Below are 13,303 nucleotides of genomic sequence, written 5' to 3' on the forward strand. Positions count from 1 at the left end.
TATATATATATATATATATATATATATATATATATATAATGGTTATATACCCTTCCTTCCAAGGAGTCAGGTAGCACAAAAACATGCACAGATAGTGAGTATGTAAGGGAGGGGGAAAGGTACATCAGAGATTATAACGATACTCTGGGGAGCGCTATGTACTCCTTTGAACATAGCTAAGAGCTTATGTGCAGGGTAACCCACAGCGGTTTCCTCTAGGTCATGCATCTGGTTTTTGCAAGTCTGTGTTTTTGCACTCAGTTTGTAGCGATCTGTAATCTCTACCTCACGACCTATCCTGTTAACTCCCGACACCCCCCCCCACAGCTGTGCTCCTGTCCGAAAAGAGTGACAAAAGCAGAAATGCGGAGCAAAAAGGGGAAAAAAGAGCAGTGGTGTACGGAGCTTACGAGCGGAGTGAGGTTTTACGTCCGTCAGCTTGTTTTCGAGGATTGTAAAGTGAGCGCTACCGGGAATTCCGAGTGTCGCCAGGACATCCGGAGCATATTCGGACATCGCCGAAGGAGACGCTTCTTTAAAGAAAACACAGACTGGATTACTGGGACTGGACTCCCCTGACTGACCGACACTCTGGGAAACGCCGTGAGAGAACCTTTTGCTTTGGTTTCGGGATATTGTGTTTCATCGTTTGGGAATTGGACTGAACTGAACTGCCGCCGACAGACTATGATTTGGGTTTGAGAATGAGTAAAAGGGAAATTCTGGAATGGACTTTGGATGGAATTGTGTGTTATTTCACTATGTGTATTGTTGTACCTTGGAGGGTTCAATATGTGTGATTATTATCTTCTATACTTGAGCCCTGTGTGCGGTTGACTTTAAAGGACAAAAACGACTCCAACCCTGAAGAAACATTGTTAGGCACCGACCTAGCTGGCACCCCAAGCAACTGTCATTACCATTACATCAAAAGTGGCACCCCAGATGGGACAACCATTTTGAAAGGACATCAAACAAAGCCAATATGTCGATGCTCATCAACCCTGCAAACACCCTGGGATCGCTTGGAAATAATTAAACACCAAATTGCCTTGTTGCACACAACTCATCACAATCAAGGATAACGCATGAAATGGACGCTTTTGATGGATCTCTGGTGGACCTCATGAATACACTGGCTCTGCCGCTCCAACCTCAGCAAATATCTGGTCAAGCATCTGGAATGGAAGCAACAGCTCAACCTACGTCTCTCTTGCTGGATATGGCTATGTGTGATAAGGGGTTATCCGAGTCTGGAAATAGACTGGGCCCTTCACTGAAGCCAATAGCAACGAAAACAGAAGGTACTTCATTAGTGGAACTGTGGCAGGCTGTGGAAGGAGTGCGTATCTCTCAGTTAAAGCTGGAAGCAACGGTGAACACCAGCTACCAGCAGCTGAGGGAAACTCAAGACCATAATATAGAAGACATGAGAGATGTCAAAGAATGTCTCACACACACAATAACCGACCTAACCGAACAAGTTCATCTCAAAGTGCAGGGTGAATTTACCAAACAACTGGACTACCTCAGGACACAGTTCACAGCCACGTTGAATTGGAAATTGAAACACCAACAAACTGAAATTCTTAGGGATTTTCATCTTGTTCTGGGCCCCGTTATACAGAATGTGGATGATATTCAATCCAAACTAATGACCTGTGTGCATAGTCTGGACACCATGAATAAAGAGGTTGTGTCACTGAAACAGCCGTCTCTACCTTTACATGTTGCCTCCCTTGTCAACACAGCTGCGCAGACTACACCGCTTACCAGTTCTCCTGTCAACACCCTCGAATCATCAGGTCATCTGCTGCGTCATAAGCTACCATTCACAATACAGACTAATTTGGACAGGGCCACCGAGGGCCTACAAGGAGATGTCAGAGGACGGATTATCGCGAAAACGCCCATTAACTTTCAATTTCCCACATTTGGACAGCGTGACGATAATGCAGACCCCTTGCCCTGGGGCCCATGCCATGATTTCCTTGCTGTTAATCCACTATCAGATAAGGAACTCATTGTTGTTCTCAGGAATGTGTTACATGGGACAGCCCGAGACTGGTGGGATGTTGTTCGCCGGAAGACTGCAAATTGGGAAGATTTTGAAACAAAATTTATTGCGGCATTTCTCTCTGAGGATTATGAAGATGAGTTAGCCGAGAGAGTCCGTACGAGAGTACAAGGTGAAGAGGAGAGCTTTAGAGATTTTGCATACATGTACAGAGCTCTGTGTATGCGTTGGAAGTCAGATATAGAAGAGGAGGAAGTCCTTAAACTCATTCTCAAGAATAGCCATCCCAAGCTTACAAGCCAGCTCAGGAGCAGTGGATTGAATACTGTTGATGGGTTGGTCCGGCTTGGGCAACAACTAGAAAAAGACCGGCATAATGAGCATGTGTATGAGCAAAGAAGACCACCTGTGTCGAAACTACAAACACGGCCGGATCATTTTTCAAAAGCCCCAGCTACGATGGATACACCCTCCCTCTCCAAACCTCCGGGCTTGTTTTGCTGGCGTTGTAAAGGGACACATGCCCCTGCTACATGTCCGTTCATTGATAATAGGAGGAAAGGAAAAGGAACTCAACCTTTTTCTAGACCGGGAAACCATCCTACTGCCAACACCCTGACCCACGCTGGGATATATTCCTTAAAAACAGAAAATTCCCCAGGCCAGCTGCACTCTGTCTCATGTCCACTTCTGCATACCGTACCACTACAGTTGATGGTGCCTTTGAGACTAGGCCCATGGGAAGGTAGCGCTATTGTGGACACAGGTTCCTCGTTTACTCTGTTGAATCAGAACCTGTGGACAGCAATTAAGGATACATGGAACCAACACTTGATTCCTTGGACTAACGGTCCCATATACCTGGCGGATGGAGAAGCAAAACAACCCTTAGGTCAGAGTGAGGTGGAGTACACTCTACATGGGAAGACATGGAAGCAAACAACTGCTGTACTGTCCTCTAACATTGGCATTTCCATGTGTGCTGGGTCTGGATTTCCTTTTTCAGAGTGGTATGCAACTGGATATTGCTAATAAGGCATATTGGTTTAGAACCAATGAACGAGAAAAATTCCATTTCCTGATGGAAAACTTAAATGACCCAGAGCCTACCCAACATTGTGCATTTTTTTCTGCTCTGGCTCCTGCTAGCATTTCTTCTACTGCCGCTGGAATTATCTCAGAAACCTGCAGGCAAGCAATACAGGATGTTCACCTCGACCCTAATGGAAAAAGGCAGTTGTTCGAACAACTTCAAGGAAATGCGGATGTCTGCACCACGCAGTTGGGGCGTACGGACCTCATTCAACACAAGATTTTTGTTACACGAGAGGTACCAATTCGACAAAAACCCTATCGTGTATCGCCGACAAAACTACAGGTGATGAAGAGACTCATTGAACAAATGTTGACAGATGACATCATCGAACTTTCATCATCTGCCTGGGCAGCTCCAGTTGTGCTAATTCCAAAGAAAAAAAGTGTGGATCCTAGATTCTGTGTGGACTTTAGGAAATTAAATTCTGTAACCCTTGATGATGCATATCCTCTCCCAACAATACAGGAGATCCTGGACTCTCTGGGGGGAGCCAAGATTTTCACTACCCTGGATCTCAACTCCGGATACTGGCAGGTCAAGATGGATTTGGAAAGTAGGCAAAAGACTGCCTTTGTCTGTGGTATGGGCTTGTACCAGTTCAAAGCCATGCCCTTTGGATTACAAAAACGCCCCAGCAACCTTTCAGCGGTTAATGGAGGTGGCACTAGGAGAACTCAGAGGAAGGATCTGTTTCGTATACCTTGATGACATAATAATTTATTCACAAGACCCCCACCACCATTTTCATGACATCCAGGCAGTCTTGGATAAACTCAGACAAGCAAAGCTCACTGTGAACATGAAGAAGAGTCACTTCTTTCGTGAATCCCTCAAATTCCTCGGGCACATGGTGTCTGCGGCTGGTGTTCAGGTGGACCCGGAGAAGACCAAGGCAGTGGAGGAGTATCCAGTGCCGAACAACTTGAAATCTCTGCAGAGATTTTTGGGCATGGCAGGGTGGTACCACCGGTTTGTACCAAATTTCTCGCAAGTAGCAGAGCCACTTAACGCCCTTAAAAGGAAAGATGCAAAGTTCAGGTGGACCACTGAATGCCAAAATGCTTTTGAAATCCTCAAGGGACGTCTTGTGACTACTCCTGTGCTCGGTCATCCAAACTTCACCCTACCTTTTGTGGTCTAGTAGGAGCCTGAACAAGGCAGAGAGAAATTATTCCACTACCGAACTGGAGTGCCTGGCAGTGGTATGGGCTATCGAAAAGTGGAGATACTACCTCGAGGGAAGATTCTTCACTGTAGTAACCGACCACTCCTCACTTGTTTGGGTGTTCAAGACTCACAAACCCAACACCAGACTGATCCGGTGGGCTCTACGTTTACAGGAATTCACATTTGCAGTAGAATACAGGAAAGGCAAATACAACACGGTTGCTGGTGCTTTCTCCCGAGCGCCAGGCGAGAGTAGTGGACTTTCCCAGCCTATTTGTGCTATGATGCTGTCTGGTACACCAAACCCCATAAAAGATATTCTGATCTCAGATGAGGTCATATGGAAAGCAAGAGGACCTGCATATCCAGGAACTGTACCAGTCGATCCAAGAGAAAGGTGACGTGATTGTAAGTGCCTACACCAAATTCGTTATCTTGGAGGACATGGTATATAGAGTCGTCAAAATGGCCCATAAAACCATCTACCAGTTGTACATCCCTGAGCCTTGCCGGCATCAACTCCTACACAGCTTCCATGACAATCCTCTGTCTGGGCACCTGGGTCGGTACAAAACTTACAATAGAATGCGGTCAGTGCTGTACTGGCCAAGACTGAGTTTGGAGGTCAGGGAATATGTCAGAAGGTGTCAAGTGTGTCAAGCCTACAAACCCGAAAGCAGGAAAAAAGCAGGAATGCTTCAACAGACCATTACTCAACGATCTTGGGAGATGCTTGGACTAGATCTGATGGGCCCATTTCCAAGGAGTTGACAGAGGAACCTGTACCTACTGTTTTTTGTGGACTACTATTCCAGATGGGTTGAGCTTTTTCCCCTGAGAAAAGCTACAGCTGAGTTGGTGTCAAAAACCCTCCGCCAAGAAATACTAACCCGATGGGGAGTGCCAGACTACATCCTTTCGGACCAAGGACCCCAGTTTGTGTCCAATATCTTTGCGGATACCTGCAACAATTGGAACCTAAGGCACAAAATGACCACCGCATATCATCCACAAACCAATCTGACAGAAAGAATAAACTGGACCCTCAAAACCATGATTGCATCATTTGTGGGAAGGAATCATAAAAAATGGGACCAGAATTCCGATTTGCCCCAAATTCGGCTATTCACGAGTCCACTGGAGTGACTCCGGCCGAGCTAAACTTGTCCAGACCGCTGCGAGGACCGCTAGAGGCTATGTTGTTACCACGATTAAATTCCCCAGACTCGCCCCCTTATCGTAAAATAGCTCAGCTTCGGGAAATGCAGGAATTTGTGGAAACCAACTTGCACAAGGCACGACGCCGGCAGAAGAGGAATTATGATAAAAACAAACGGGAGTTGGAGTTGGAAGAAAAGGCGCAAGTCTGGCTTCGAGCTCATCCTCTCTCTAAGGCAGAGAGATCGTTTACCGCTAAACTTGCGCCAAAATGGCAAGGACCTTACAGGATTGTGGAGCAAAAGGGTCCGGTAAACTATGAAATTGTGCGGGAAGACACTGGAGAGGACCGCAAGACGGTTCATATCTCGAGGCTGAAACCTTGCTACCCCACAGCAGAGGAGGTAGAACAACGGCAACGGCTGAGAGAATTATTTGAAGAGGGGAGCGATGATGAGGAATTTAAAGGGTTTCCATCGACTGCACCCAAGCAAAGAATTGTACTCACTGAACTCCAACTTTACGTCCGTCAGCTTGTTTTCGAGGATTGTAAAGTGCGCGCTACCGGGAGATCCGAGTGTCGCCAGGACATCCGGAGCATATTCGGACATCGCCGAAGGAGACGCTTCTTTAAAGAAAACACGGACTGGATTACCGGGACTGGACTCACCTGACTGACCGACACTCTGGGAAACGCCGTGAGAGAACCTTTTGCTTTGGTTTCGGGATATTGTGTTTCACCGTTTGGGAATTGGACTGAACTGAACTGCCGCCGACAGTCTATGATTTGGGTTTGAGATTGAGTAAAAGGGAAATTCTGGAATGGACTTTGGATGGAATTGTGTGTTATTTCACTATGTGTATTGTTGTGCGTGTCCCTGATCTGTTAAATACAAATGGATGCATTTTGAGCAAACTCTGTTGTGGTGTGTAATTGTTTGGTGGCCGATGCTAAATATTTTGCTTTTGGGAAATGTACCTTGGAGGGTTCAATATGTGTGATTATTATCTTCTATACTTGAGCCCTGTGTGCGGTTGACTTTAAAGGACAAAAACGACTCCAACCCTGAAGAAACATTGTTAGGCACCGACCTAGCTGGCACCCCAAGCAATTGTCATTACCGTTACAAGTTGAAAAGAAAATATAGTGCCAAGAAAAAGGTGTCATTGCCAGCAAAAGCACATTATAGTTATACAACATGGGATATGATATTCAAACCGGAAACAATTATAACGTGCAGTATTACAGTGTCCTCCACCAATTCTAAATAATAAAAACAATTACCAATGAGATCAGCTGATGATCATACATCACATTGCATCTATTCTGTTTTCTTTTTTTCACAATATATATCAAGAGGGAGGAAACAAATTAAATACATGGGATGAGAAAAAGTGAAAAGATCCTCTACTGCTCTCAGCCAAAATATAGACAACTTTTCTTTGAGCAAAACGAATAGAATTGTTCCTACCATGCTGCTGTCTCTGTCCATGTTATACACATGCATACACATGAACAATTCACACTGCTTTAACCCAGTAGTGAAGAGCATGTAAATGCACTGACTGAGGAGTACTTATGGTGGCTTCCAAAAAAATCCACTTTGACAGATGTGGCACCGTTGGAGGAGAAAGCAAACTAAAGGCACACGTATAGACAGCTGGAGACAGGACATGTGGGAGTTAACTGTGTGAAAACAGATAAATAGGATTTATATTACAAGGACATAGGGTAAGAAAAGGAAGAGTTCCTTGAATGTGACTGACCAAACACCTGCTGTCTAACTATGTGACACTTAAGCGGTTTAATTATCAAGTTTTCTTTGAATAAACAGCAGTATATTACCAGTTCAATCATATTTGGAATATAATACTACACTTCTGTTGACGATATATCACACCAATTATTGTTCCTCACTAGACGGACTCCACCAGCCTCTGACCTGTCGAACTCCTCCACACAGAAAACAGAGACGCACTCTGATGGCCGGATCAAGCTGTCCGGCCATCGGTCTCCCAGGTCCTGTTAGGATCTGATCCTTGCCCTGAGATCATCCTAACAAAGAAAACTGGGGTCTGGACTGCTTTTTGTTTCTGTTGCCTATAGCCACAGGTATTTCACTGGAAAGGATCTTCACACCTTCTACAAACAGGTGTAGAGGACACTACTGATAACAACCAGACACAGGTCTGTCATGTTGGTTTCCTTTTGATATTTTGGCTGTGCCTAGTGTTAGGTTGTAGTGGATTTTATATATATTTGCACATGTAGATAAAAGAAGTTTATGTTTTAAATTAATACATAAAGAAAGATATGATAATTAATTTGGGATATTATGAGGAATATTCTGGAGGAATGTATTATGAAACATAAGAGAGGATCACTGTTTTATTATTCTGTTTTAATGACAAATGTAATGATTAACTGTATGATGCATGAGAATGAATGAATGTTTTATTGTTTAGACAATAGTTAAAATGGATGCCGATTGAAACCTAATGTGTTGCTTTTATTCGGAAGGCAGGATAATAGGGTTTTATTGTGAAGGGGAACTTCCTGTCCTTGACCGGAAGAGTGAGCTTTGACCTCGCCTGTTTACTAATTGGCGTAGCGAGTAGAACTGCGGCATCCTTTGAACTGACCAATGGAACTAACCTTTAGGTGTGAATTCATTTGCATGACCATACTAATAGCCGAGCATTTGTTCTGGGGACATGGTTCTACTGGTCTGGAGACTCGAGACAGCCCCGGTCTGTGGCTCCTTGAGAGCTGCACTCCGTCTGTGGAGAGTTCCTCCTTTCTGGCCCCACGATCGTGAACGCTACATGAGTATTATCTTTGCCATTAAATATTGTTAAACTTTAACTCGAATCCTGAATTTCCTGCGGCCACGGGACCCGGAGCTTTGAACACGAATCTTACAATTTGGTGATCCCGACGTGATGAAATGTTGGAAGTACCACCACAAATATGGTCAAGAGGAGACTATGATGTTGGCCACACCACTCAACATAACGTGGTAATGACTTTGAATCCAGATCAAGACACGGTCTGGCGCTATCAATATCCGCTGCAACAAGAACAAAGAGATGGCATTCGAGAGACAATTCAAGGACAATATGAAGCAGGCTTACTCATCGACGCAGAGTCCAACTGGAATACACAGATATTACCAGTCCAAAAATCCGGTAACAGAGGCTGGAGAATGGTTCATGACCTAAGAACCGTCAACAAAGCCACAATTGCACAGAACATTCAAGTGCCAAACCCGTAATGCCACAAGGCTACAGAGATAGCCCGGGTTTGTTTAATGCAGCCCTGAAGCAAGACCTCAAAGACTTCATATTACCGGAATACACAGTACTTGTAGAGTACGTGGATGATCTGCTGTTAGCTGCACCAACTGCAGAAATTTGTCTTAGGGTGACGAAAGACCTTCTAACGCTGTTAACCAAAGCAGGTTATGAGGTGAAGCGCTCAAAGACTCAGATTGCAAAAATGCAGTGTCATTCCTGGGACAACTGATCTCAGGAGACTCGTGCGCTCTGTCTGCGGGACAGAGGTCGGCCATTTTGAGTGCAGCTAAACCAAAGACAGTACAAGAGATGCTGTCATTCCTGGGCCTAACAGGCTACAGTCGACACTACGTTCCTGACTTCACGTCTCTCACACAGCCATTCAGAGACATGCAAACTGAAGCAGGAAGCCGAAACATGGAAGCTCTGCTCACATGGACAAATGATGCAGAAGAGGCATTCGCAAAGTCCAAACAAGAAGTTGGCTAAGCCTCAAAGCTGTCTACACCTGACCACAACAGGCCCTTCCATCTTGATGTTTCTGAATCAAGCGGGATAGTGTCCGCTGTTTTGTTTCAGAAAAAGGAGGGAGGAGAGAGACCTGATGTACGACAGCTCGAAGTTAGACCACATCGAAAAAGGTCAAAACAGGTTGCACAAGACACTTGGCAGTCCTGAAAAGAGCAATTGAGAAAACTGCTCATGTTGTGATGTGTCTTGAGCTCAAGGTCAACACAGAACATGGAGTTCTTGCCTAAGTTGACCTCAAGTGCATTCTCGATGACAAGATAAGATTTCAAAAGTCTTACAACAGCTAAATATCACAGTCTCATACGAGCCAAACGACATGGCCGATGGACTTAATGTGAAGATGGAAATATTGCCGCATACTCAGTCGTGCAGCAACAAGAGAAAAGACATTCAACCATTTCTGCGGAAATCATCGCACAGCAAGCATCTGCACAGCTAGCAGAAGTAGTGGCATTGACAAAAGTACAAAAGTCAATTGAAGCAATTACTGAGAGCCATCCTGCTACCACGAAGAGATAAATAATTTAAAATAGATGGGATTGGACGAGTAATTAAGACTCCGTTGGACAACAGAAGCGCATTTAATAGTTGATTCCTCCCACGGGTGAGAAGCTGTTCCTCACACGGAGTTCGAGATTGCTAATCTGATCCTTGATAATTTAGTTTGAGATTGCTAGTCCGAACCTGGATAATTCAGTTCCTTTTGAGATAATTTTTGAGAAGATTAAAAGAAAACATAGAAATAGAATGACTACTTCTCAGACATGTTGGAGAATTGGTTCGGGAAATATGGAAATTATTTCCAAATATATTTCAGATATCCAACTTTAGTTAGAGCCGGCGCAGAAAGCCGCTCTGTGTGTTTTAATTCTTTTCCACAGCTACACTCGTCTCTCCATCGTTGACCTTCATTGTGTACCTGGCTGCCTGCTGTGATGGACCTCACCAACAGATGTGCTGCCAACAGAGGAGTATCGTGCACCTTTAACACATTGATTCAAATTATAAAAAAATCACAGAAGTATGATGATAATAAAATAAATATAGTGTTTGAACTTGCTGTTTTCCTTTTACCCGAGGAAATCGAGGAATGGAGGAATGCAGAGGAGGAGACCATGGAGGAGATGAGCATGCAGAGAAAGGAGACCATCAAGAAGATGAGAGTGCAGAGAAAGAAGATGCACATAGACATATGCACAGATAGACACATATCTGATCACAACACTCCTAGACTTTAGTTACTTTGCAGAGCAGGGTCAAAAGGAGGGAGTGATATTGTTTTTTCTTCCACAGGTATTGATAATAAAGATTGTATTACAGTGATGTATACAGTGCGGTGAAATAAAATCCAATACAAGTTGTTTATACTATGGAATAGTATAAAAGGAGGGACTGTTAGGTTGTAGTGGATTTTATATATATTTGCACATGTAGATAAAAGAAGTTTATGTTTTAAATTAATACATAAAGAAAGATATGATAATTAATTTGGGATATTATGAGGAATATTCTGGAGGAATGTATTATGAAACATAAGAGAGGATCACTGTTTTATTATTCTGTTTTAATGACAAATGTAATGATTAACTGTATGATGCATGAGAATGAATGAATGTTTTATTGTTTAGACAATAGTTAAAATGGATGCCGATTGAAACCTAATGTGTTGCTTTTATTCGGAAGGCAGGATAATAGGGTTTTATTGTGAAGGGGAACTTCCTGTCCTTGACCGGAAGAGTGAGCTTTGACCTCGCCTGTTTACTAATTGGCGTAGCGAGTAGAACTGCGGCATCCTTTGAACTGACCAATGGAACTAACCTTTAGGTGTGAATTCATTTGCATGACCATACTAATAGCCGAGCATTTGTTCTGGGGACATGGTTCTACTGGTCTGGAGACTCGAGACAGCCCCGGTCTGTGGCTCCTTGAGAGCTGCACTCCGTCTGTGGAGAGTTCCTCCTTTCTGGCCCCACGATCGTGAACGCTACATGAGTATTATCTTTGCCATTAAATATTGTTAAACTTTAACTCGAATCCTGAATTTCCTGCGGCCACGGGACCCGGAGCTTTGAACACGAATCTTACACTAGCTTACTGTGACCGACTGACTGAGAGGAGTTTGGTATTTGTTATCAGTCACTCACTTCTTGATGTGGTCCTCCTCCTCTTTCTTCAATGTGGTCTCCATCCATTTCAGCTTGTCCTCAAGCTCCTCTATTCTAAAATACAAGATAGTCACAAAATCGTACACACATTTTCACCAGTCATAGCGCTACAATCCAGTCAATCTCTCTCTCTCACACACACACACACACACACACACACACACACACAGAGTACAGGAGATTACTTGTGGTCCTTGGCAGCAGTGAGGTCTTTGATCTCCTGCTCTTGGTGTTGCAGCTGGGTTTGTATCTGCTGACTGACCTCCTGAGAAGCTGTGAGAGCGTCTGTGGACTGATGCCGAGCCTGGAGGTGAACTTCATTCTCTTTAGACAGCAGCTTCACCTGGACGAGGACAAAAACACAGGAAGACGATTGAAGGTCAACAAGAAAATGATGTTGTGGCTGTCATCATTTATATGAATAACTTAGATTTAGGATATATATATATATATCCTAGATACTTATACAAGTTGGGAATTTTGATTAAGCATATATGTTCATGAGTTTTATGTCCAACACACTGGTATTTATAGACAACACAAATAAACCTTTCCAGAGAAACAGCACTCTTTCAATCTCCTCACCTTCAGCTCACAAGACAGCACCACAGAGCGCATCTCATCCATTCTCAAGTTGAACTTGTGTTCCTGTTCTCGGACTTCACGGTCAGAAGCTGCTGTCATCTCCTGATGGACGGAGGAGAGTGAGCATATTCCATTCATCGTGAGACAAAGGCTAGAACTGAACACAAACACAGAAACCCTCAGCAGCCTCCTCTCTTTATATTCTGTGTGGTGTGGTACTAATTCAGACTCTGTTTGGTTGATATGCAGTGCAAACACAAGCACAACATTTAACTTGTTGTAAAGATGAATATAGTATCAGATCTGTTGGGTCAGAGAATTCATGATAAAGCATTTGGCAAACCATTAACACTTCTTTTGTCAGACTGATGTTGTTAATAGATACTTGTTATTTTCACTGTGACCAGTTTCATTAATTGCTGTTGTTTTGTGACTCCAATGAAGTCTCATGTGAATAGGTCAAGCAATGCAAACTCAGTTGGAACAAATATTCCCTGGAGTACTTTGTACGGATATGAAAAAGATTAGACAACTGACAACTGATTCAAATGAACTTGTCAGAAACAAGTAAAATACAATACAGTATGATTAAAACAATTGTAGACAGTAAGTCTATTTGTGTTTGTCCTTTTCTATATTGTTATTATTGTAGATAGAGTAAAGGGAGGATGCTAATTAATCTTATACGCTGGCATTAAATGAGCACAAGATAAACAGCTGGTTCCCTCCTACTTATCCCTTAGCAGACGGATCGCATCACACACTGTGAAATGTCTGGAAATGAAAACAAAAGGCAGTGTAACAGACACCACAGAGCCCTTTTATCTGGGTTCATCCTAAAGGTCTTATGTGAATCCCAATGTATTTCAGCCCTCTCCACTGCACAGAGAGAGAACTGCACCACAAGATATAGAGTTGCTCTGTGGCAGAGCCCAATGCCATTTCTACAGAGCCACATAGATTGTTGGGTCTGGGGGGAGCAAGAAGAAGCTATGATGGTTTTATTCACAACAGATATCATATATATATATATATATATATATATATATATATATATCATATATATATATATATATATATATATATATATATATATATATATATATATATATATATAGACATGGGACTAAGAGAGATGAAAGTGTGTGTGTGTGTTCACCTGTCTCTGTAGGGTCAGCTTTCGTTCCAACTCTTGTATCCTGCACTGCAAATCCCATTTCATCCTTTCATACGTCTCTGTTTGCTTTTGAATTTCACCAGTCATAGCGCTACAATCCAGTCTCTCTC

The 13,303-nt window shown here is 43.3% G+C and overlaps 1 protein-coding gene across 4 annotated transcripts in view; it reads right to left on the reverse strand.

Moving 5' to 3' along the window:
* ccdc57 (coiled-coil domain containing 57) overlaps positions 1-13,303 on the reverse strand; it is a 41,328-nt gene that overhangs the window by 19,641 nt on the left and 8,384 nt on the right. For 3 of the 4 annotated variants that reach the window (XM_034558300.1, XM_034558299.1, XM_034558301.1), the window contains 4 exons: positions 13,176-13,284; positions 12,017-12,118; positions 11,617-11,774; positions 11,411-11,485 (listed from right to left, as the gene is read on the reverse strand). In XM_034558300.1, coding sequence (XP_034414191.1) covers positions 11,411-11,485; positions 11,617-11,774; positions 12,017-12,118; positions 13,176-13,284 — 444 coding nt within the window. Of the gene's footprint in view, positions 1-11,410; positions 11,486-11,616; positions 11,775-12,016; positions 12,174-13,175; positions 13,285-13,303 lie in introns of those variants that run through there. The other variant, XM_034558302.1, reaches the window with a different exon arrangement.

The sequence above is a fragment of the Cyclopterus lumpus genome, chromosome 19 (genome assembly GCF_009769545.1).
Source record: "Cyclopterus lumpus isolate fCycLum1 chromosome 19, fCycLum1.pri, whole genome shotgun sequence".
Lineage (NCBI taxonomy): Eukaryota > Metazoa > Chordata > Actinopteri > Perciformes > Cyclopteridae > Cyclopterus > Cyclopterus lumpus.